Source organism: Trachinotus anak, unplaced genomic scaffold, assembly GCF_046630095.1.
Source record: "Trachinotus anak isolate AG129_WGS33_773 ecotype Australia unplaced genomic scaffold, CSIRO_AGI_Tana_v1 ptg000032l, whole genome shotgun sequence".
Lineage (NCBI taxonomy): Eukaryota > Metazoa > Chordata > Actinopteri > Carangiformes > Carangidae > Trachinotus > Trachinotus anak.
Genome location: NW_027273883.1, coordinates 24927614 through 24954790, shown reverse-complemented (window position 1 = coordinate 24954790; position 27177 = coordinate 24927614). Strand labels below are relative to the sequence as shown.

The 27177-nt window shown below is 41.5% G+C and overlaps 1 protein-coding gene across 1 annotated transcript; it reads left to right on the top strand.

The window, feature by feature from the left end:
• Positions 1-138: 138 nt before the first annotated feature.
• Positions 139-26756, top strand: LOC139612547 (E3 ubiquitin-protein ligase RNF19A-like). The gene is made up of 10 exons (XM_071468192.1): positions 139-375; positions 13076-14104; positions 17650-17858; positions 18052-18196; positions 18606-18768; positions 20771-20885; positions 21224-21385; positions 21636-21849; positions 21940-22083; positions 23915-26756. The coding sequence occupies exons 2-10, from the start codon at positions 13359-13361 to the stop codon at positions 24717-24719; spliced, it is 2703 nt and encodes a 900-aa protein (XP_071324293.1). The 5' UTR covers positions 139-375; positions 13076-13358; the 3' UTR covers positions 24720-26756.
• Positions 26757-27177: the final 421 nt, after the last annotated feature.

Sequence of the window (27177 nt, the reverse complement as noted above, 5' to 3'; positions counted from 1 at the left end):
TACTATTTCAGTCTGTTTCACAGGTAACGTACCAGCTCCCTGGTAAAAAAAAAAAAAAAAAAAAAACTAAAAAAAAAACTTTATCATTAGACCTGTGAAACCGTGATCAAAATCTCGCGATGCGATTTGAATTTCTGAGCTAGAACGAGAACAGTGAACAACAGAGCCAGCTCCATCAGAGCTGTTGTCGTTCGAAACGGAAAGGATAGGTGGGACCAAAGATAGAGGAAAAAAAGAGTTAGTGGCAGTGGGGACGTAATTCACGGCACTGCAGTGGGGCAACTGATTACTTAACTTAAAATCGTGTTTGGAAAGGAGAACGATTCCTTTCTTATTTGTTACTGTCTCCGGAACAAGTGTCACTAGCAACAGACGGTATGTTCTCATCGTTTCTAGCTAACCTTGCTAACCAGCTGCTAATGCTCGCTGTTTGGTAGTTAGCTGGATGGCATTCTGGACACTTTCTATAAGGCATGAGAGACCTATGGAAAATGTTTACTGGTTCATAACTAACTATATTTTGCTAACGCCATGTGTCCTATTTGTTGTTTGGACGTGTACCAGGTGGTGATCATTTATGAGGTAACGTGAAGCGATATTAAACACAATTAACTACGTAGCTAACCTAGCTATCAATCTAACGTTATTGAGAAGTCGAAGTCAAGTAACAGTACAAAACGTATCGGTTGACATGTTCATACATTTTTAAATCATAACAAATGCCTACCGACATATGACTTACTAGACTTTAGTTTGAAGCCATTTAAAGACGCTGAGTTGTCTTTGACCAGCGTCAAGTATTTCAGCAGTGCGTTCAACTTGGGCAGCAGGGCTGGTTTGCTAATGACTGCCATGACACGCTAAAAACAGCAAGCAGAGAGACAAAAAGTTGTGATTTAGAGGGTTTCGTAACGCTATGTCTGTTACAAAGTAAACCAAAATGTACAATAGGACACATGTGTCATTGATAGATTTGAGCAATTGTCTTGGCTTGGCTAGCTTGTTGCTCAATGTTTGGAGAATTTGGTTTGCATAAGAGTTTACTTTGCATAATTAATTCTTCTGTATTGTTGGATTTCTTAGAGTTTACACAGACTACTTTGTCACGACCTTTGATGTTTCTTTTAATACCTGTCAGTCCAAAATAAGGATGGCTACTACTGCTCACTTCAAAATCACACACAATGCAAATGTGGATATTACGTAGAGGTGATGAAAACTAGACATATTTCTCGCAATAATGATATGAATTAACAACTGATAATAGCAAATCTTAGGCAACAGGAGAAGAATTACCGTGGACTTTTGATATATCTCATGAATAGGACTTGGATATTTGTATGCCAGGGACTCATGTATACACCAGTCCTTGCCTAAATCTGGAATCTATGTTAGAGCATCTCTCAGTATTCAGGTGAATTATTCAGAAAATGTCTGGCGCAGCTACCTTTGCTGATTAAGTTTATAATCCTAGCTAAGTCTTCATTATACAATGGTGACTAAGTATGTTTACAAGTAGGGTATTGTTTGAGTGACGTCAGTTGTAGTCTTTCCGGGCACATTTGTATAGTATTACTCAGTGTACACATCACATGCTTGAGTTTTCATTAGGCCATAATTGGCTATACCAAGTTGATGAAGCCATTGTGAATTGTGTTATTGTAGTAAATGTTTACACTGTACAGAAGAGTAGAAATTGTGTCTTACTTCCCTAGTTGCCAGTCTGTGTAATTGTCCTGCTCTTCTTATCATCTTTAGCTGAAGAAAGACTGAACACTTTGCTTATATGTTCTGACACACACTGCAGTTGCTCTGTCATTGTCATTTGCTTGTCATGGCAAGGCAGTATATATAAAATCTGTAAGGATTATGCATCCACAAGCTGTAATTATGCTGGGTTCTTCTTATTGTGAGGACCAAAGCTTAGTCCAGATACTGATGTTAAGAAATGAGTCTGAATAACACCAAAGAATGCCATTGTTATTTTTCTCTCATAGACATTTAGTCAAGGATGTAGTTATGTTGTTTGGAAAAGGGGCCCTTTGAACACATTTTGATTTCTATTGTGGGGCCTTAGAACTGACAGTGTTATCATAATGATATTTAATTACTGAACGACTAAAGTAATGGGTGCTGTTTATTGAAATGTCTTTAACAAGTATTTAACTATAATTCAGTAGTAAGTTCTTGGTCTTGTAATGCCTAACCACTGATGTGTACATATGTCTGCTAATCAAAAATGTCACCATCTTGAGTTGAATTTAAACTTTTTTTATGTACTTTGTCTGTACTCTCTGAATTGCCTACCATCTCATTCACTCATTCACTTTGCAATCTTTCAGACACCTACGTTCGCTTCCTAATTTGGTCTTGTCAATCATGACATATCCTTTATAATTTGTCATGTTCCTATCATTTTTCCGGACAAATACAAATGGCATCCTTGACTACAAGTCGTGAATGCAAAATGTATAAAAAATTACAAGTGCTGCTGACCTTGTTGTCTTTGCTAGAAGCTCTTGTGCCATTAAATTCTGCATTTTATATTGCTAAGAAATATCTGGTCTTAACTCTTTGCTGTTCCTCATTCGTAGTATTGTCTGCAACTAAGCAACGTGACTGCACAGTGACCGGTTTTTATGTGATATGTGTTTTCAGGTGTGTTAGTATGGGTGGCGATTATTACACTCACCTGGACAGAGATCAGTTTTATTTTAAAACGCTGTTTTATAATGAAAACATATTCGTGTGAATGAAGGCTAACATTATTTCCTTCTATTCGGTTGAAGACTGTAATTCTGCTGTGTACTTAACAAAGAAATTATATATTATTTCATAATTTAGGGACAAAAATGTAGAAAATTATTGCCGGTGCTTTATGGCTCAGCACTTCAGATTTTTAATGGAGACTCCCCACATTCAATTATTGTCATTTGTATTGTCATGTATGAGTGCTAGACGCAGCCCTCCAAAGTCAGTGTTTGGGTGTCAGTGGCTGCTCTAGCAGCATGTTTTCCAGACCTGTGTGTTCTGTGAAAGAAAGGTCATTTGCCCAGCATGCCAACCTGGCTTCTGTTCTCTGAGTGTGTTTTTGCCAGGACATCTGTGACCTCCCTTGCTTGCCCTAAGGTAAACACAGATGACACAGAAAACATCAGGGTGCTGTCATTGACTATGACACATTTATGTGTTGTGTATGATCAGGCACCTATCTGATTTAGTTTAAGTTCATTACATTTATGATGCATTGAAATAGGAAGGCGATTTGATTGATCAGACCATCTCCTTCATGTCTAGTCAAAAACTAAATATCATCCTTTTCCCAAAAAAGAAGACATCTTAACTGCAAGGCAAAAGTACTTTCATTTGTTGCTCATTACATTTGGAACAGACTGTTCACTAAGCCCTGCCCCCATAAGTTATGTTGCTACACCTGTCAAGCTTTCAATTTGAGCACAGCACTAAAGCAGCATCCTTTGATAACAATGGCAATTAATAGTAGTGGTATTTGTGAAATAAAGGGCACAATTCAGCTAGAAGTTGCTTCCAGATTTAATCAGCTGTGGCTAGCAGGCCCAATTGATGCTACCTTTGTGAGTTGGTTAAAACTCTGGTAGACATAATCATTCCATCTGATTTGTTTAAAAATGATAACTACAGGTCCCAGACAAAAAGTCAGCATCCTCTCTGGTACATGAACCATGTCGGAGAGATGGAAGCAAAAAGGCAGGGTAGAGCTAGTTAGCCTTGGTATTATAGTACAGTGTTATCACAGAAGCTTGCTATTAAATATATGATTTGTGCTTATTTGTTGGTATTGTAATTTCAAACATGTTTCTCTTATACAAGGGGTTTGTTAAACTTCAAAGTCCAGTACTGAGCATGAGAGAGCTGCTAATGTTACCATGAAATCTCATATAGGGGACTGATTACCACATAGTGGTTGTGCCAGTTGTGAACCAAGCTTTTTATAATGTAACCTGTAACCTTACACAATATTGCAGCTAACTAATAATATACTATCCCTGGCCTTGCAGGGGTTTACTACTGTGTGTAGTAAGCTAGTAAGGCAGGGACAGAAAACTGTGAAAAATACTTCATGGATATTGGACATAATGACACACAGACTGGAGGACCTACAGCAGTAACACAACATTACCTAACCTGATTAGAGTAGAATTTGTACCTTGTGTAAATTGGATTGTGGGTCAGGTGGCTTCATGAAGACCTCTAGTTAAGAGACTGGTCAATTTATAGGAAGGACAATTTGGCAATTGAAGAAATGATAATTAAAGGATATTGAAGTGAGATTTTTGTAAGCCATAAGGCCTTCTGGAAGACTTGTGTTAAGATGGTGAAGATTAAGGCCTGGTAATAAAATGATCTGTAATTATTACGAAAAAACCTAAATGTATCTGTGCAGATGAGGGTTGAACCAAACACAGAACAATCACCCTATCATGCTACAGCAGTAGGCTCACAAATGTAGGCCCAACACGAAGGAAAACAAAACACACACATCGGAAACTTAAAACTGTGACTGTGAGGAGAGTCAGATGGCCACACAGGATCATGAACCTGTGTCATAGAGAGGTCACACAACACTGGTAATTTGGAAATGGTTTGGATTTCTACAGCTGGATAGATGGAGAGCAGAGAGGTACCTGCTGCAAAATATGCAGGTGATGAAGAAACACAATAATCCTTTTCCACCATTCAAAAAGTTAACATTAGTGTGCCGTCCCAAACTGCTAGCATTAACACTAGCACCCAAGCTTGCAAACACGGCTTTTGTGATAATATTAGTTCAAACCCTAGTAGCAACACTCCTGTCTGCCTTTCCTAAGACTAAGATGTAACCGCGGGGCTGAACAACTAACTGAAGTATTATAAAAATTGCGCTTAGTGACAGATCCTTGTGTTTGAGCATACAAGAGAAAAACAGATGAGTAGAAAGGAAAACACTGACACATCAATTATGGTTTTTACAGGTGTGTAGGTAGGATCAAAATTAAAGCTGAGTTCTAAGGTGGGTCCGGACAAAGGTGCCAGAAATGGGCAATGGGCCACTGGCCCTCCACGTTACGTCCCCGGCCCATGGTTGTTTTAAGTCATGCATCAATTCATCCCAGTTTCAATCATTCCTGTCCATGCTAAGACATGAGATAAATCTACAGACCATCTTGCAGTGGGATCACGTCAACTGCAACGCCTGTCAAATGTATGTATGTAGTAATGTAGTAATGACTACTGAGTATTGTCATATTGCCCAGATGTGTGTGTGTGTGTATATATATATATATATATATATATATATATATATATATATATATATATATATATATATATATATATAATTTTTTTTTTTTTTTTTTTTTTGTCTCTTCAGCATTACCAGGGGAAATATATCACACACTCCCCATTGACCAGTTCATTCCATTCTATTTCACACCCTTTTTTTGAGTTCTTGGCTCTCAGCTGAGCAGAAATGCCAGGATGCTTACCTCATTTCCTCCTCTCTTGAGTGAAGTGAGGGAGGAAAGAGGGGAAGTCTGGGAGGAGGGGGGGAGCTGGAGACTGTATTGGCTTTGTTGGGGTTGGAAACTTTTCCTTTTCTTCCCCCTGTTGGCCTGCCTTGCCTCTCTTTTGTACATCAAACAGTGCCTTCCCTGTTTACACTGTTGTGGTGGTGGTTGTTTGCACTGTTTGTAATCCTTTGTTTCTGGAAGGGTCAGATCCAAAACTCAATGCATGACCAAGTCTTTGATTATTTGTTATATATTGGCTTTATATTTCTCTTCTATTTAATACTGTATTTTGTATGTAATCTTAACTCCCTGCAAAAGAGGGAGATATTCATTTAATCTCACTGATATGATTTGAATGTCTTTGCTGACCACACTAGCACAAGGTTAAACCTGTCATTTAAATAGAGCAACTGACCCCACCCCTAGTTTTCAGTTTGCTCCACACTTTGGTGAAAAGGAAGGGAAGCTGTTTGACTTTATCCCACATCAGTCAATAGCTGCTCAGCTTGCCTGCCAGGAGGTCGCTCTGTCTGTCATGATGCAGTGGAAGCCTCACTAATGCAGTGACTGTCCCCAGCCCCAATAGAAGCCCTGGAATGTGCATGGAGGCAACATTACACAGGAGACAGGCAGGTCAGGAATGCAGCTGGAGTGATACTGACTGGCTGACTAAACTGGCTCAGCTGCTGCATGTTTCACTGTCTATGTGCCTTTCTCATTCATAGCCTGTTAACACTGTTGTCTCCCTGTCTGTGTACCTATCCATCTGCCAGTCCGTCTTTGAATCTACTTGGTCTGTGTTTGTCCCTAGTTGTATCTCTATCTCCTTGTGTATTTACGTCCTGGTATTTTATTTGCTAGCTTATTAGCTAAAAGAAATAAACAAATAAAGGACATAAAAAGAACGTCCCTTATGTCCTTGTAGACAGGACTACAAAACCAAAAATCTCAATTTTCACAGTCTGTCCGTCTCTGGAGTGACTGGTCTCTTGGGCTAATGGTAGAATAGTTCTGAACCTAACACACACAGACAGATATTTGTCCTTTTATTAAATTATGTTTCACATAAGGTTCCACAGTGCTATTCTTCATGAGACAATACATTTGTTTATACCATATCAACAGACCCTTTTCTTTATATATGACAAACCTTTTGCTCCTGATCTCATGAATCACAAAGTTACCTGTTAGGAAAATTAAATGACAAATCATTCAAATAAGATGAGAATTTGATATCATTAGCCCAGGGAAGGCCATGCTTGTCCCAGTTGAATATCCTTTTGGTCTCTGGTCTTTTCCAGAGATGAAGCAATTGTACATTTTTGTCTGAAGTTTGGAGGTTCCCGTTCCATACCTCCATTACTGTCCAGAACTGAAGTAAATGTATAGATTCAATAAAGTCGAATAGCTTTATGATGTACAGTGTTACAACTTGTATGTTCCCACAAACCTCAAACATCAGACACATAGTCAGACACAGGGCACACTCTTTTATAGAGATTACCACATTGTTTAACTTTGTTCAGTACAGATCCCGGTGCTCTACCTGCTGAATGAATAGAACAGCTTCTTCACATGTTAAGTGCTCGTCTGTTGTCAAGCCAAGATATTTGTACTGATCAGTGTATGACAGCACTATTGAACCAGAATTTAAAAGAACTGAACTTCTCTTCAAATATTTTTGTCTTTTGATTATTTTTTGTGTGTTTTGTCTTAAAACAAGTCTCCATTTCCAGCAAGTAAAACTATGTTATGTCCTTCTAACAATATGTCTACCATCTGAGCATCAACTTTAACTCCAAAGCTAGACGCTTTAGTTTGAAGAGCTAAATCATTAATGTAAAAGAAACAATGTTGGAGACAAAACATGTCCTTGCTGGTCACAGGTGCTTGATAAAGAGTCTTAATGGCATTGCCCCACTCACATGTAACCCTGCACACACTGCTTACCACTTATAGAAACACAGTTCACTAGTGAGTCTCTGCAGGCTAACTTTAGACCTAGTAGAATCCCAGATCTAATTGTCAACAGAGTGGAATGATAGACATTCTTCTGTACTGCTGAGTCACCCAGGGTGGTCCTCTCCATTCCTACTCCTCCTAATGAAAGTTGCTGGTTTACTTTCCTAGGAAAATACAAGGCTTAAACATGGAAGGTTGTACCCTTTCTAATTTACCTTTAGTGTAGAGTTGATCTGAGCAGGTTTATGTTTAACCAGTATGTCAAAATGGAAGGAAAATAAGTCGGTGAGAACTTTAAAGGTCCTCTAACTGAGCTTGTTTAGATGGATTGATTGATTTAACTCATTGGCCTGCTGTTGTAGTGTTGATGGATGACTTTTTCAGCAGGCCACATCCCCGAAATAAAAGGGTTTTATTGAACCTGTGTGGCGTATGTGTATATTACCCTGGCAGTTGAATTGAATATCATCTAAATTAACATTAGCTACTTAAATGTACCTTTCCAGGGCTCGAAGCTCACTTTCTTTTCTCACTTTTTTCTCACTTTTTTCTTAGGGATCACTTGGGGGCATTGATTAGTGGCAGGTGATATGATTCACCATCTGCAACATTTATCATGTTAACCACCAAGAGCAATGCTCAGTGCCGGCTAATCTCTACATCTTCATATACAGCTAGAAGCAGAAACTGATGAGTCACAGAATGTGGTGTAACACCGGCAGTAGACCACATGCTCGTCTTTCCCCAGTTATCAAAAAGCCACAAGTTCTTACTTTAGCATGTTCGAATGTAGATATTAAACAAAGGACTTGCTGTTACACCTTAAAGTACCCTCATATAAATATTGCAGTTGGTACTTCTGCCAAAGGGGTTATGTTTTCAGCTGTGTCTATTTTAGTTGTCAGCAGGACTGCAGAGCAGCACAAGAATTGCCATCACTAGCTGCAGTTAGCTGGCTAGCTGTTTGACTGTTGCTGTTTAAATCGACTGGTTAGCAGCAGCTGAAGACCAATTTATACATAAAGGCAGGTAATTCAAAAGGGTTCACTTATTTTTTCTTGACCTGAGTATTTTTCCATGTTCATGTGGGCTGGGTTGATTTCTTTTTTTAAGGGGAAAACCATGAATTCCTGCTACAAGAAATCTGTGTAGTGTTAAAATGTTGAGTGTTCATAGTTCTCAGCGTGTGTTGAATCAGAGCTGTACTCTCCCAGGCTGCAGAAGGTCAGCTGAGGTCAGCACTGGATGTGTTCTCTCTCTGGAATGCCTAATGAATTCTGTCCCTAAGGAAAGCTCTGGTACATTCACCAGCTCTCATCTGAGAAAGCACATTTGCCTTCTCAGTTTGTTTTTCTTATACATGCACATGCTTATGCAGACTGAAATTGTCACTGCACTCATATCTGCATTTTCCTTTATGATTCACTATTTACACTCATACTCTTTGTATTGACGATTACCCAAGATTAGTCTTTTTTCTGATTAATCCCTACGGCCATTGTTGTGGTGTGTCTAGCAGCATGGTGTCTCTGCCTGTCTTACAACACATGCTTTATTTGGCCCTATTCAGACCTGGTATTAATATGTGTCCTCAGTGATCTGATCTCAAGTGGTCAGCCCTCAGTACGTCTGTTCACAACTGGCTTTAAACTGCATCTCCACATGTGTCTCCAGTGACCACTTGTGATTGGATCTCACTTCCCTGATTCATATGCAAATAAACAGGTATGCGGTGTTGTTTTTAGCCAAACAGACAGACGGTTCAGTTTCATCTGCTATGTATGTGCGTTTATGTGTGAGTGTGAGAGGGAGAGAGAGAGTGAGTGAGAGGGCGAGCGGTATGAGGGGTTGAGCGAATCAATGCCCTGCGCACAGCTCTACAGTGAATAAAGGGTTTGGCCATTAGAAATAGTAAAATATTTTCGGTTCATTATAAAACTATGACATTACAAATCAGCCTGTGTCAGAGGACGTCAGTAGAGTAGGCAGTTCTTCAATGTGGCCAGGACACATTTGCTTTCACACTGTTAAAAGAATGTGGCCACTTGTGTCTCAGACCACCTCTGAATGTGGTCTGAATGATCAGGTCTCATGCATCCTGAATGCATTCACACTCACTCAGGACGGATGTTATTACCAGGTCTGAGCGGGGCCTTAGATGCAAATTTAAAGATGCTATAAGGTGCATGTATACATGCACTATCTAATTAATTAGACATGTTTACTTTTGCATTCAAATGGCTTCTTGTGTCTCCTTTTTTGGGATATTTTGTCTTTTTGGGAGTGGCATTGTCACACTGTTTTATAGTGACAAACCTCCAAGCACCTTTTGGTTTCCCTCACTACAGTATGATAATTGACCTGCTGGGCCACATTTTGTCCTTGCTGTAGCGGTACGAAAAGATGCCAAATCATAGAGCAGGACTTTGTACTAGGAGAGCTAACTTCTTCTTCACATCCACCTTCAGCACCTCCTTCCACCATTGTCTCTCAAAGTTGTTTTTTGCATCTTACTCTCGCTGTTGTTTCGCTGGTTTTTACCTTGTCCATGATTTCTCCTTACGCCACCCCCCACAGTCTCCCTCAGTCCCCCTCACACTGGGAGATTTGGATTTTGTTAATGTACTTAAATCAGCAAGCTGTATGAGAAAAGCCTTTACTGCTGACCACAGCCCCACAGCCAATGAGCTGATATAGGTGTTTCATTTTGTGAGTGAGACTTAGCCAGGGCCTTTGGGTGAGGCAGCTGGCCTAGTCTATCAGCATCATCAGGCCTCTCATCACACACCCACACACACAGCTATCCCCTCAGTAGCAATAAGCCTGGACAGTCACTCCTTGGTTGATGTGGTGGACGCCTTGTGACAGACATCAAGGTCAGAATAAAGCATTTGCCCTTCAATCATCTTTTCATGGTTGAATCAAATGTATTAGTCTTTCACACTCAAGCACACAGTTTAGTACAAGCTGTACCGCTGTATCTCACTCACAGTGCAATGCATTCAGCAGCAGCACTATTGAATTGCAGCCTTACTTGTGGATGAATGCAGAACACCCTGAAGGTCAAAGCTCAAAGAGTTTCTGCTCGATTAATGTAGTGACCTTTTTCTGCTTCCCTTACCTTTTTCCTTTATGGCAAAATTTCACCAACTATGACAATCTGACTTTTCTATTAAAGGTTTGTCCTTTTAACCATATTCTAACTCCTCCATCTTATAACTCTGTGGTGTTCTCAAAAGTCTTAAAATGGTAGAGATGATTAGTAATAACACAACATTTTAAGGAACATACATAAGTATAGAATACATGGGCGATTAAAAAGTGTTGTGTTACAAGATGAGAGGGGAGGAAAAATACATGTGGAAAAAATCCAGTCGTGTATGTAAATTTAAGAGATGTCTCATGCCTCCTTCCGTATGTGCAGGAGATACTGAGGCCAACCCTGGCCACCACGTCAGTTTTCTGTTTCAGTCCTGGCTCAAAGCAAGGGGAGTGAGAGCTGTGGAACAGGGAGGGTATCGCTCTCTCTGTCTGTCTGTTTGAGTGTTTGGGTGAGTGAGAAGGAGAGAGAGAGAAGGGGGTAGGTGGTGGGGAGAGAACAGTATGTGTTTCAGAAAAGCAGAGATGTGTGCTGCTGATCTTGTCAGTGTTTGGTTGCAGCTGCAGAGCTGCTATTTGTTGCTTGTGATTTTTCAGTATAGTGGTTTAGATTGACAGATTTGGGAAGGCACTGTTTTACTGCAATTGCAGTAAGCTCCTACAAGGTATGCACATGTACAGTATGTGTGATAGAGCATGTTCTGTAGGTCTCTGTGGCTTCTGTGTGTAGGTTATGGGTATGTCTGTGTCCCTTGGCACTACCCTGTGTGTGCTTCCACAGCATGATTGATTACCAAGGTGTAACCAAAGACTCAGATAACATACACGTACACACTCAGGGATGGACATCCAACAAGCAAGGTGGACCTCAGTAGCAACACTCTCCTAAAATAAAGTAACAGACATTCTTTTTCCACCAGCCTCATCACCACTCCCAGAAACACAAAGCACAACACAGATGTAGAATCACAGACAGTGCTGTGCTGTTGCAAAATAGTAGTTACTGGATGTAACTCCAGTTCCATGAGTATGTGCGTGGCCCTCCTATGGCTTTGCTGTTGGTTAACAGCCTTGAGACTCAGGTGACTTAGTGAGTCATGACGTCGGCCGTTCGAGTTTCCTCACTGTCCTTTGCTCTTTCAAAATGAATTGGCACAAACAACTGGCGGTGTTCACAACCTGCAGTGTTGCCAACTTAGCACATTTGTCTTGATTGAGAGACTTTTTTCAAAGTGACAAATCTTGGTACTTTTTGGACAAACCTTAGCTACAGTGTTCTGATGTCATTGATTAAAGTAAACAAATCGAAGTGTCTAACCAGAGAGTCACACACACACACACACACACACACACACACACACACACACACACACACACACACACACACACACACACACACACACAGGGAGGAGAGAAACCCTTCCTGGCACATCATCACACAAGTGATGGTCCTTTTAACTTCATCGTTGTATAACATATCCAGGCGCAATGTTATAAATTCATGAGGTTATTATAAAGATCAGATCTGCATGTGATTTTAAAAAAGAGCAGAGGAGCAGAATTGCTTGGTGACTGGGAGAGAAATGCACTTTCAATGTGAGCAGTCGGACTGCTGGTCGTGCAACACAGAATCACTGGTCACTATTCCGAACTTGTTCTGTTGTCTGACAATGGAACAAAAACGTGTAAATGACAGCAGCTTTATTGGGAACTTGGATGTATTAAAGTACTGTATATGTGCAGGATGGTAAACAAGGATCATACAGGTAAATGGGTGAAACCAGCTGGCACTAAGCAGAATGCAAATGCAATGTGATGATGTCAGTTGTTTACAGTGGTTCCACAAAAGTTTAATTATGTCCTTAGTTTTGCACATACATGGTACAGCCATATAGTAGGTTTTGACCTAGTGTTGCTTTTTGCTGTAGATCTTTATTTACAGTGATTATAATTTTTAAAGCAACATTAAACATAATATTGCTGTTTTGTTTTTTTTACTGGGACCATCAAGCTTGATTTACCTTTCATATGTCACTTAACAGAAAAAAAATGGTCAGACTGGTATTAAAGTTGACACAGTTACAGCAGTGGTTACCTGAATTGCTTGTGAATGAGAAACCAGTCTACCAAGGCAACCCCTTGCTCTGCTCTACCATGCTTTATCTTTTGCCATTATCAGCAGAGGACATTCTGGCCTCAGGCCTTGCCACCGTTGATCTTACAGTCAGATCTGAGTCTCTGCGTCAGTACTGTCCAAGGTTGTTGACTTGTTGTCCTCTCCTCACCTGTTACTGATGCTGTGATCAGCTATTCAAGCCTTCACTCTGCCAGCTGTGATACTAACTGAGCCGATGTCAAAAACTAGCAACTACACTGGAAAACTGCAGTAGTTACTATAACTGAGGACTGGCAGGCCTCGCTCAGGGGTTTAAATATAAAATTATCAGTGCTCTGACATGAATATTCTCTTCTGTTGCTCTCTCCAGGTTCTGTTGCATCATTTTCACAGCAGGTGACCCCCACCCCTCCGCCAAAATCCGGCTATTAGATGTGACCACGAGGTTGATCAGGAGAAGCCACCATGTCTTAAACGCAGACGGGCCCTCTGGAGCCCTATCCCCCCACCCTGGCCCATCCTCGCCCTCCCTCATCCACCACCTTACCCCCTCTCCAAGCCCCATCCCTCTCCCAGACCTCCCTGCACATGTGAGGGACAGGCTACCTAACCCTGGCTCCCCACTGGCACACCCCTCCCCTCCCTCAGGAGAGATGAGCTTACAGAAGCACCAGCAGCTGGGTGGTGGTAGTGGTGGGGTGATGGGCTCCGACCGGGACCTGCAGTCCACTGCTTCCTCAATCTCACTGCCCTCTGTGAAAAAGGCCCCCAAGAAAAGGCGCCTCTCCCTGACCTCTCTCTTCAGAAGGCGAGGACGGGAGCCCAAATCAGGGCGCCAAAGGTCCCGAGAGCTCCAGCACTCTGGGCCTGGAGGCCTTGGAGGGGTGGATGGCATTGCCAGCATTGAGAGCATCCACTCTGAGATGTGTAACGACAAGAACTCTGCCTTCTTCTCTGTGGCTGGGACTGGAGCTGCCTCTGCTGCTGCTGCTGCTGCTGCTGCTGCCGCCGCCGCCGCCGCCACCGCCGCCACCACCTCATCTGCCTCAGGGCCTTCTTCCTCTACCTCGTCCTCCTCCTCCAAGGTGGGGGGTGGGGTAGGGGCAGAGCTACTGGAGTGCCCGCTGTGCCTTCTGCGCCACTCCAGGGAGAACTTCCCTGACATCATGACCTGTCACCACCGCTCCTGCATCGATTGCCTCCGCCAGTACCTTCGCATTGAGATCTCAGAGTCGCGTGTCAACATCAGCTGCCCCGAGTGCTCGGAGCGCTTCAACCCACATGACATCCGCATGATCTTGAGTGACCGGGCGCTCATGGAGAAGTATGAGGAGTTCATGCTGAGGAGGTGGCTGGTGGCTGATCCTGACTGCCGCTGGTGCCCTGCGCCGGACTGTGGGTAAGCAGTGAATTTAAATAAAAACACAAATACAAAGCCACCATGATATGCACTCTGATTCCTCTCACACGGATCCTGTCACATAAGCTCTGAAAATTACATGTAGTGGGTTTTTCAAGTTTTCTTCAAATTTTCTGTTTTCTTCCAGCAGAATGGTGCCTGTGTGTTCAGGATGTCTCAGGTTTATCTGTTGTGAGATGGAGTGGTGCAGGTTTCCTCAGTCAACTGTCTTGAATTGAATCTTTATAGGTAACCCTAGCTTGAGACTCAGAGACAACTCTGCTCTTAAATAAAAAGTTGGCTTTATATAAGACAACTTTATTCGTTAATTATGAGCATAAGTTTGTTGGTCATAGTGTGGTGTTGTCATTGCATTAGACTGAAAAAAACATGCTGTCTTTGCTTAGCTAGCAAGCATGGTCAGTAGACGAGCTAAGTGCAAGCCTGTCATGGGGCCAATCATTGAGCCACTTCTGCTGAAAAATATCTGTGTGCAACTCCTTAATATAATCTAAACAACTGTTAAAGACCCCACGCAATCACACTATATGAGACCTGGGAGTGGCATGGCACTCAGTTAGTATGCTGCCATAAATGCGCATCAGACTATAAATCACTTTTTTCAATCTAGACTATAATAGAGTGATAAGAGGGGTGGGATTCATGTCATATCTTACCACAAAAATCTGATTTATTAAAAACAGCATATGTAAACATAGCTGGTTAATTCACATTTTATCAGCTTTTATTGGATATCTGCTTTGTCTTGCATCAAGTACTGTCATTATGTTTACCTTTCAAAATTGACCTCTAATTTGAACCAAAAATGATAGAAAAGCTGTCAGGGTTCATATGGTCTTGAAAAACCTGGAAAAATAATGGACTTTGGAAAAAGCTAAGAGAAGTTTTGGAGCAATAAATATATCCAGATTTTGGAAAGTCAAGTTTTGAAAAGTCAATCAAATTGGCTTCACAAATACCCGTATAATAGAGTATATGTGGTTGAGAAAAATCTATATTGATTACATAATACTTTAATGTTCAGACAGCTCAGTCAAGATGTAAATTCATGCAATGCCAGGAAAATGTTGATTTGCTATTGTCTGGCTTCAACAAGTATAAGGCATGGCTAGAGAAAGACCAGGAGCACGACCCAGGGTGTGCATAGCTGCAGAGTTAATGTGGGAGCTGAAGATGGTTGATTCTCAATATTCCTACAAGTTGTATGACGACAGCTTTAGTGATGGAGGAGAGGAAATACAAAAAGGGGTGAGAAGCAGAAACAAACATTTAACAGAATTTTGTCTTGTTTTGGTTCAGCTTGATCTGTAACTCTGTAATACCATTGCGTAATATGTATGCACAGTGTATTATGTCAGAGGAGCACCTAAAGCATACCTACGTACCTCTGCTTGTCTGTTCCAGCCTGTTGATCTCTTTTCCAACAAGCTTCTCTATATCATCTGTCTGTGTCCTCCCATGTTTGTTTTTTTGCAGCTCTCTGCTTGCCCCTGTAAAAGTTTTGCTGTTTAATCCCATTCTTGAGTGATGACTCATTGGCCTGCTTCCAACCAGTCTCCCACACTGTCACTGCAGTCCGTCTTTACAGAGGCCCTGCAGGGTTCAAATGGTGACTGACTCACTGATTAGTCAAATCTTCAGCTCATTTGTATGTAGCTAAGTGGACATTTGGCTGAAGTCCCTTAACTTAACTGCTGGATCTTCATAACTCACAAAATGAAGGACTCATCTAAGGAATTTACACTAATTATAACTTGATTGAATGAGCCATTTTTTTCTCTGTGAGTCTGAAGTGGCCATGAAAAACATGGTGCACTGTATATCTTTATGATGAACAACTAGACCCTATATTTGTATGTCAGAGGTTTAAACCTTTGGAACATTTTGGCCATAAATCACTGAGATTTAGTGACAACCTGGAAAAAGGGTTGAGGAGATGAAGATACATGAACACAGGCACAACAAACATTTCTGTGTGAAAAGATTTATTTATTTGGGAGAATCTGAATCCTCTCTCTCCCTCTCTCTCTCTCCCTCTCTCTCACTAGCCTGCTTGCTCAGGTACTTGGATGGCCATTTCCTTTTCTTGTAGAGATTTATGTCAGACAGCAGTTGCCCTTAGTTTTTGCAGTGTGTCTACCACTGCTAGCACTGGTTGACCCTCAGCGGTGGTACTACTGCCAGCTGTGTTGAATTGATGTTGGCAGCAGTCAGCGAGACAGAGCATATTCTTTGCTTTTCTGCTCTTGCAAGCACAGGACCACAGGCTGACAATGCCAAAGCAAAGAAAAACAAAACTATACAGTAGCAGTTTTAGTAGTAGCAGCAATACATAATGTTTTATCAGCCAACTCCTTCCTTCCTCTTGCATCCATGTTTGTCAGAGTCAGACAGCACGTGTATCTCTTATGCTGATGGCCTTTATTTTTGCACAATATGTGGTTCTGAGGAAACTACATTGTCCTTCCGTTTTAGTTTTCCATTTCTCTGCAGCTTTTCTCTGCTCTGTTATTTCCTCTTATGGGTTCCTCTTTGCTGCAGCTCAGAGGCTTCTGCCAAAATGCTAATTTTCAGCTGGTTTATTACTCAGTTTAACAGGTGCATTGTTTTGGAGAGGTTTGGGAAAAGACACATTTCAACCAATTATTATATAGTAGAGGTTCTGGGACTGAGCCAGTGTTGGCGGGCCAGAAAGTCTGGAGCTCCATTGATTATCAACACAAAGACACGACTGGAGATATCATAAATGAAAAGATTGCTGCAGGGAACTCCTGAAACTGACCAACATGTCGGTGGAGGCAGAGTTTGAAGACTTGGGAGAATCCCCACTCATATCCCTGGCAGAGGTCTCTGATGTACAGTAGTTAAGAAGCTCCTCAGCAGCAAGGCAGCATGTGTGGATGAGATTCGTCCTGAGATGCTGAAGGCTCTGGACTTTATCGGGCTGTTTTGGCCAACAGGCCTCCTCAGTGTCGTGTGGAGGGAGGGGGCAATGCCTGCAGAAGGACAGCCATAGGTGGTGGTTCCCATTTTGTAAAAGGGGAACCGGAGCGGTGTGGTCCAGTTGTGGGGTTATCATACTGCTCCATATAAGGACACACACTCTCTTGAGGTGTATCATGGAGAAAGCGATGTTGGTAAGAGAGAGGCATGGCTCCTAAAGCAAAAAAGCTGAAGAATTATAGAGAAATTGAAACAAGTACTAGAAATTATAACAGTGGTCAACAAGCTTCTGGAATAAAACCAAACTAACTTCTATTGTTTTACATGCAGGTAATGTAAAACGTGTTCTGATAGCATTGGTTTAAAGCAGTCACAGAAGACGTATGGGCTCGTTCATTATCTTGAATGCCTTTTTGAGGACTTGTTCAGTTGTAACCTGTGCTAGGGATCTGTGTTTTACCAGTAATTTTAGAGCTGAGGTTAACAACACCATGCAATCGAATTTTGTCCTCTTGACAGAGGGAAGCGAACCAAATCAATAACAAAAGGTATGTGTGTGTATTTTGTTTGTCCTCTACAAGGTATGCAGTGATAGCCTTTGGGTGTGCCAGCTGCCCTAAGATCACGTGCGGCCGGGAGGGCTGCGGTACTGAGTTCTGTTACCACTGTAAGCAGCTGTGGCATCCCAACCAAACCTGTGATGCAGCACGGCAGCAGAGAGCCCAGAGTCTTCGTCTGAGGACCGTCCGCTCGTCCTCCCTCAGCTACAGCCAAGAGAGTGGCGCTGCAGGTTAGCTGACTCAGCACACACACAAAAGCACAAGCAGTTACATGACTGGCCATTTACTTTTTTAACACCATGATGAAATGTAAGTGATGTTATCTGACTGACCAGAGCTCATTTGCTGACAGCAGTGGCATTATACACTTTCTAGTCCGTGAAACTTAATTATAAACAGTTAAATCATATCTCTGTCTCTCAGCTGATGACATCAAGCCATGTCCGCGCTGTGCTGCCTACATCATCAAGATGAACGACGGCAGCTGTAACCACATGACCTGCGCCGTCTGCGGATGTGAGTTCTGTTGGCTGTGTATGAAGGAAATCTCAGACCTGCACTACCTGAGGTCAGTATGTCAACACACAGACACACTTTACATGGTTAGTTTAACATGTGGACATGAAAGTAAACTTACACTGTCAATGTATGATGTTATTGTATAGGCAAATCATAACTGTTCATCCTCAACCGTCATTACTGCCTTCATCCATGTGACTGTGGTTTAAACAATGCCCAGGCCAACAAAAACAGTCATATTTGCTGTTGTGAGATTTTGTGTCACTTTTTTATTTTTAGTTTACAACTTGTGGTTCAGTTATGATACATGAATGTTGATTTGGTGGGTTGAGGACAATAGGTTTTGCTGTCTGAAAAGACCCTGACCAAGATCAATTACAATATGCACACAAATGTATAAATGACTGATCCTTTCAACATTTTATTTTCTTAATCTTTCCCCTGTACTTCTTCTTCAGTCCATCGGGCTGTACTTTCTGGGGGAAGAAGCCATGGAGCAGGAAGAAGAAAATTTTATGGCAGCTGGGAACACTTGTGGGCGCCCCTGTCGGCATCGCACTCATCGCTGGTATAGCTATTCCCGCCATGATTATTGGCATCCCTGTATATGTGGGAAGAAAGGTGAGGCTCTAGAGGAACAGTGCGCGCGTGTGTGTGTGTGTATATGTATATATATGTGTATATATGTGTATATACACATATATATACATATACACACACACATATATATATATGTGTGTGTGTATATATAATATATATATATATATATATGTGTGTATATGTGTATATGTATATGTATATGTGTATATGTATATGTATATGTGTATATGTATATGTGTATATGTATATATGTATATGTGTATATATATTCTGATTATAGTTTAACTACATGGATGAGGCAGATTATCGACTCATTTGTTCACTGTTTAGATTACTGTTCAAACACTTGACTGCACTGAGCTGTAGGGAGTTTCATTCTGAGTGCTGCATTTTAATCATTTGAATAGTTCCCTTGCTTTCGAGCTCTGCCTTCTTACATTTCATTTTATTCCTCTGAGGCTAGATATTTTCATTTTCATACTCAGTCTTACATAACTTTATACCTATGGCAGTTATTAGTAATGGAAATAAACATGACTAGAAACAAGCACTATATATCAAACAGTAACTAACTAGTTATAAAAAAACATTGTTAATAATGTCATGTATTTTTCTAAGGCTCTGAAGTTATCTCTAGCCAGCTGAGGTCATGTCTGAATAACTTGTGTTCCACACTTGTGTTGTATCACTCATCCCTCTAGGTCTGATTAATGATAGTTTGACACTGCAATAAAATGAAAGTGTTCAGACTCTCCAGAATTCCCCTCCTCCGCCTGCCAGGAAGAAGCCAGAGCCAACAAACTTTTTCCCCTGACCAAACCAGACCACATTCACTAGTGATCACATGACGCATGAAACATCTGAACATGAATCACCTGAATTCCACATGCACTGGTTGAATGCTGCTGTTCAGCCATGATATTGAATCTGCGTTGTGGTGACTCATTACACCAAAGCCATGGACATTTTCTTGCTGAATGGTGACATGTCATACTCTTTATACTCACACTAGTGTTTCATAGCAGCTGTTCTTTGTGACTGTTGACTGACTTGTAAAACAGTTAGTCATGTGTGTTTCTGTTGTGTGTGCTTTCTTGGATTTGGAACAACAAAGAACTCTGTGGACCAGATCAACTTTTTGCTCACATAAAACTTTACTGACAAGAGTTTTTCAACATCAAATAACCAACAGTAACAAAAAGTGTTTGGATAAAACATGTACATTTCTTAATCATTCATGTTGCCACTTTGACTTTAATACTTGAGTGTTGTGTTGCTTCTAGTGTGGAGTCAGTTTTTAACAGTTACTACCCATGTTTGCTGTGTCAAGGGAGCCATTTTCTCAAATTCTTCTTACTAGCTTTTTTAACTTTCTATTAATAGTATTTTAGCAAATTGTAAATGTTTTACTGTTGTTGACAGACTTGTTTATGTGTCACTTTGACAACTATCCTTTACACTGTAGACTGAAGAATTAGTTTTCCCCTCCTTCTTAGTGGCTGCAAGTTGAGAATGACACGCACTCTGCTCTGTTGTTTCTAGGCTATGAGCACTTTCTAACATAAAGAGTGTGTGGAGCTGTGAAAGAAAATGGTATAGGGAAGAAACTGTGGCAGTGGGTTGTTTCAAGTATTCAAGTTGGCATCAGCAGCCAGCTCAGACAGCGTTTCCATGAACAGCCAGCCCAAACATCATTAGTTAAAGACTTCCTGGTTTTTTTTTGTTTTGTTATTTTTGTTTGTGGTTGGTCCAAAAAGGAAACAGTCTGTTCTTAGCAGAAGACAAGTAGGTAAACAGGTGGAAGCTTTGTAACTTAAGCACTTCATGTACCTACTAGAGGAAAAGGGATAATGCTAGCCCAATAACATGAGCCTACTACTCAACTGAATAATGCTGAATTGGTAGTAATCACTGAACTGGTCAAGCATTCTTCTCATATATTCAGTTTGTTTGAATACTAGAAGTTGGACCTCTGAGTTTCCTCTGACGGTGTGACTGTCATTGTTCCCTTTCTCTCTGTCAGATCCACAACCGCTACGAGGGCAAAGATATTTCCAACCACAAGAGGAACCTGGTGATCGCTGGTGGGGTGACACTCTCTGTCATTGTGTCTCCAGTGGTAGCTGCCGTCACCGTCGGTCAGTCTCTTCTCCAGTCTCTCCTCCAGTCTCTCCTTGCTCCTTCTTCTTCCTCCTCCTCTGTGTCTCTCCCTCTGCTCTGACTCTCTGCATCCCTGGATATCTTTATTGACATATCCCTGTTTGACTTTTGAGTTCTAATTATGCAGAGGTTTGTTTTCAAAGTTAATTGGATTTCTCCTGAGTTGTATATAAAGATGTGAAAGTTGAAGGAGATTTAGACTGCTATGACTTGTGTCCGTCAGCAACACTTGCCCCCAGTATTTTTTTTCTTCCCTCAGTGCTGTGGACTAACTTGTCCCTGTCTTTGTCTTTTTCTGCCTTTTTCCACCCCACAGGCATTGGCGTTCCCATCATGCTTGCGTATGTCTATGGTGTTGTGCCCATCTCTCTGTGCCGCAGTGGAGGTTGTGGCGTCTCAGCTGGGAATGGCAAAGGAGTTCGCATAGAGTTTGATGATGAAAATGACATGAATGTTGGCAGTGGGGCAGCTGCCACTGGTAAGCTTTAGTGCCCCCACCCACCATAACCCTCATTGACATCCAAAAGCCACCTTTTGTGTTTATGCCCTAAGTCAGCAAATGACACAATTTACTTTTTGCTGATTGATGCAGTACTGAGTCCCAGTTAAAATGAAGTCTGCAAATGTCAAGTTATTATTTCACCTTTTTGTGATTCTCCTGTTCAAGCAAAAGTATGATAAACATAAAAATTGTCTTACTAGTCCACAACACTGTGTGTTTTCTGTAGATACTACATCAGTGGCAGACACAAGGAACAACCCCAGTATAGGTGAAGGCAGTGTTGGGGGGTTGACGGGCAGCCTGAGTGCCAGTGGCAGCCACATGGACCGTCTGGGGGCCATCAGGGACAACCTGAGTGAGACAGCCTCCACCATGGCGCTGGCCGGAGCCAGCATCACCGGCAGCCTCTCTGGCAGTGCCATGGTCAATTACCTAAACAGGTACTGAAACAGAAACACATGGCATGGGATTTAAATGTTAACGTAACCTTGGACTTCACTATCTAAATCTCCCTCCTCACATGCTGTCAGGCTGGAGGTGCAGGCTGATGTGCAGAAGGAGCGCAGCAGTCTCAGTGGTGAATCTGGCACCGTCAGCCTGGGCACAATCAGCGACAATGCTAGCACCAAAGCAATGGCTGGATCCATTCTCAATGCCTACATGCCCCTAGACAGGTGAGCATTACTTACTTGTTATCTGGATAATCACTTAGGAAAGAGTCTGTTCATCTGGATCTGTCTAGCTAGAGTCCTTCCAGAAATCCTCATTATAAAACAGGGTAAGGAAAATTTTAGCTCACTTTGTGGAAATATGGGATTAATCAGAATTATCCTGCGGAACCCTTTTAATGATACAATGTCATTTGAGTCAGCACCATAAGAAGGATTAGATAAAACCAACAACCAATGATCAGATACGTTAAGTGACTGAAAGTAAGTTACAGAAAACACAGGCAACAACTTTATACTTCAGCATGCATTACAACACACTACTAACAGAGACTGACACTACAGCAACACAACAAACACTAACTACACATACAATGACACCACAGTAAAAGGATAGATGAATCTAATACTAGCCAGTTGTAATTTCTGTATTCACCTGGTTAGCAGAGAAGCTACTTATGTCTCTGTGGAACGTTTGATTCAGCACAGTGGTGTCTGCTGTAAGTGAGAAGAAGATGATGCAATAGTGGAGGTGAAGATGAAGATTCTGATGAAGCTGAGATTAGCAGAAGAACATGGAGACAGAATGGGACACCAACTGTCTTTTGTTAATAAATAATTACTATGAGTAAAAATCTGGCCTCCTGATGTTCAGGTGATTTTAAGCAGACCAAGCACCAGATGTTTATCTGTAATAGTTGTGGAAATATTCATTTATGAGTTGAACAAACATACAACTTGCAGAGTTAGCTATAAATGATGACAACTCTATTAACAGGAGTAAGGATACAAATACACACATCCAAACAATAAGAACAGGAATACATTTATGACATGATAGCATTTTAGATTTACATGTTCTGTTGTCTGGACAGGAGTAGACAAGGAGGGCAGTGAGATCAAGGTATGTGTCGGAAGTGTCTTAGGGTGGCAGACAGGCCTGTGGAATCTCCTATGGGCCATCAGAAGTAGTTTCATAATTTGATCTTATCTTCTGCCTTCTTTCAGAAGCTTTAATCTGTCTTTAAATGTAAACCAGGTCCAGGTTTGGTGTTCTGCTCAGAACAGCTAATGTCCTCACAAATAATTTGCTGCTGTGAGAAAGAAACTCAAAGCCAAAGTCCAAAAGCTGGGGTTAATATTTTGGGGATTTTTTTTTCTGATCAAAAGCCGACGCTCGTTTACAGACAAGATTCTAATTATTTAGAATATACAAGTGTCTATAACCCATTTAAAAAATACCACAAGGGTTAAAGTGGACTGGAACAATCCAGAGTGTGACACAGACACACACACACACACACAGAGCTCTATGTCATAAATTCATGAGGTTATTAGGAGGATCAGCTCTACGCATCATTTTAGAAGAAGAGAGCAGAGGAGCAGAATCACTTGTTCAGCATCGTGGAGAAATGCGCTTCTGGTGTGAACAGCCATGCTACTGCTCGCACAACACCACGTCAGACTGGCATCAAAACTCAGAGTAAAATAAACAGGTCAGGCCTCAGCACAGTGGACAGTTTGTCTGCTGGTTTTTGTTATCTGTCGGATTGGTTAAAAACAACGAAGCATACATGTTTACTTGCATATTAAACAGGGAAGTGAAATCCGATCACAAGTGGTCACCCGAGACACATGTGGAGGCGCATTTTAAAGCCAGTTATGAACTGATGTACTACCCTGATGATGCCTCTTAGCAGTTGCAAACTTACTGTAAAACAGTTTTCTGAGGCTTATTGTTAAATCATGAACATGTACAAACATGTACACAACTGCATGCAAACCTACATACTGTTCATATAGTCTTTTTTCTTAAATGCCTTTTGTTTTGTCTCAGAGATGGGAACAGTATGGAGGTCCAGGTTGACATTGAATCCAAACCTGGCAAACTCCGGCACCACAGTGGTAGCAGCAGTGTAGATGACAGTGGCCATGTTGGCCGCTGTGGCTGGACCTGCCCTTCTAATGGCTGCACCTCCTTGGAAGGCAAAGGAACCTCCACCAAGTGGGCCAAAGAGGCATCCTGCTGCTCCTCCTCCAGCTCTGGGGGCAAGAAGAGCAAAGGCAAACTGCGCAAAAAAGGCTGCGGCGGCACCAAGATCAACGAGACACGGGAGGACATGGATGCTCAGCTGCTGGAGCAGCGCAGCACCAACTCCTCTGAGTTCGACTCTCCTTCACTGAGCGGCAGCCTGCCCTCCGTTGCTGACTCCCACTCCAGCCACTTCTCTGAGTTCAGCTGCTCTGATCTGGAAAGCATGAAGACGTCCTGTAGCCACGGTTCCGGTGGAGGTGACTACCACACGCGCTTTGCCACTGTCAGCCCTTTACCTGAGGTGGAGAATGACCGACTGGAGACCTGCCCCACTTCCTCCTCCTCCTCCTCCTCCCATGGACAAGGAGCTGTGATCACTCCCCACTCCCCCACCTCCACCACATCCTCCCTGGGCCATGGGCCGGAGCTCTCACCTCTCTGCTTCATCACAGAGGAGAATGTCAACCTGGTGTGTCCCGCTGAGTTGGACTCTCACAGCAACACTGGGGAGCAGCTTAAAGAAACCAACAACAACCACCATCAGCCACAACATCTAACCCAAACCCAGCAGCAGCCCAAGAACTCCTGTATACAGACTGACATCTAAAATCTCAATACCTTAAGTGCTGCACAGACGCTGTTTTTATTTAACATCCTTTCCTCCATTAAACTAACAATCATAGCCTACAGTTTAGCCTGCATTTTGTGTTCCTCCTTTGTAAAGGGGACATGTTATTTTTGGATTTATGTCCTTCATAAAAAAACAACCTTTGAGTGAAACAGAACTCTGCGTCCACTGACCGTCAGGAGGCTGGAAGTATTAAAAGGTCCCCAAAAAGTGCAGCCATGTGAGTAGCGTTAAGGTGGTGAATGCTGGTGTTTCTTCCTGTGTGACTGCCAACACTTTTTTTTTTTTTTTTTTACAGTTCACTCTCTTGCCACTTGTAACAGAAGACAGCCCACTGATTAGGTCACTGTCATTTTGATCCGTGTAGGTTATAAAAAACCACTGTGCCAGTTTTGCAAGTATTTGGTTCTGGCTCTACAATGTGGATGCAACACCATGCAGGAATCTTAATGTTACAGCTTTCTAGAAGAAACAGTAGAAACAGGGACCAGGTAATATGATTCACTATTTCCTCTCTTTATTTTTCCCAAAATGTATTAGTCACAGAGGAGCCTTTGTGCTCTTGTCTGTATTTATTATTAGACTTTTTTTCCCCCGGATGTTAAATGAAACATCTAATATATAAATAAAAGGCCTGAGCTCGACATTGTGAAGTATTTTAGCACTAAAATTGACTTGTAACACAACACATATTATCTTTAGATGGATGCACAGAGTCCGTTTGTGGGAGAAGGTGCTTGTCAGTTCGGTAACCACCGAGTTTAGACCTGTAGCCTAAAACTCCCCGAGTGTGCTTTTAGTGCTAAGATGACTTTGGAAGTTCAGGCTTTGTTTAGTTCTGTGGAAATCTTGCGATGATATGTTGGGGGGTGGGTGAGGGTTGATGAGATTTGAGAAGAGGTCTCTGGAAGGCCACAGTTGTCAAGATAATGCTTAAAGTCATTATAATAACATTAACCAATGGGTTGGTCAATTCTGTGAAATTGTATAAAGAAATTGTTTTTGTCCTTTTCAAAGGTGATTTATTCAGGCTGATGGTCTCGCCTCACTGAGTAAGAGAGAGCTTTGATATCTTTCTTTGTTAACTCATGGTGCCTTTAAGAAGCTGTGTTGTTTGTCTCTCTCCACTGTGTCTTCAAGACTCCAAACAGCAACTTATTATAGGTTACAGAATGTGTGTCTGTGTAGGGGGATGCTCATTTCCATACAGAACACACTGTGGTAGACGTGGTAAATGAAGACTTTTCAATTGCCTACCAAAGACAGCACTCAGGCTCTTGTTAAATCTTATACCTTTGACTTGTCAACTGTACGTAGTGTGGTGCAACCTTTTACACCATGGAGATGAATGACGACAAGACCCGCGATTATACAGACATACAGACTGCTGTTTCATACATGCTTCACAAATGCTACGCAAATAACTGAGGCCCCACAATGGCCCAAGGCACCTGCACTGTTACCTGTATTTCTTATTACATTGATGTTCCGCGATGCACAAGGTTAATAGGGATACTTAGGTTTGTTCTGGGTTACCTTCCATGTTGATTTTCCTGTGACTCCTGTTGTCAATCGGTGCTGCTGAGCAGACTTGAAGTCAAATTCTGTTTTCAGCACTTTTGTTTCAGAGTGTTTGCTTAAGCCCGTCTTTACTGCTCAGTGGTCGGCTGTACTGAGGCCACTGAGTCGGCTCAGGTGAACCTCTACCACCTAGGTAAATGCATCCTGAATGGTTTTTTGACCCAGTTACCGAATGAACACTTAATTTGGTTCAGTGGATAAAGCTACATGCTGCAGTCGTCCACACATTGAAGCAAAATATTGTTTTGTTCTTCCTCCTCGGTTCTTTTTCCTCCGTCTTCACCAAAACTTTCTCGATCCTAATTTGAACACTAGTGCCAGATATAATTTGTAATTTGTGCAGAATGGCATAAGGTATTTGTATATTTGTTTGGTAATTTGCTTTACTATATGCGTGTAAATGCATATCAGAAAAAATAAAAAAATATATATGAAGTGTTGACATCCTCAGTTTTTTGTGCTTCAAATATTTATATTATTCCACCTTTAAAAGACTATTTCTATAACACCGAACTCACTACAGCATAAAGAAGAACATTTCTATATTTATCTCCAGTTTATTGAATAGCCCTAATATTGTATACATTTACATATCTATTGAAATATAACTTCAGACCACAATGAGGAGAAACTAGAAGGTGCAATCATTGTCTGTTGCTCACCAACTTGTTACCCTGAACTAAATTTGGTACATTCATATTGAGCAGATAAAACATTTGAAAACAAAAATCGGTTTGGATTCAGGCAGTCTTCAGTTTTGACTGAATATTCAATAGTTAAATACATGGATAGGATTTATTTATATTAACATATAAATGACACATTTTTTAAACAATTACGTGCATGTAGCTAAGTG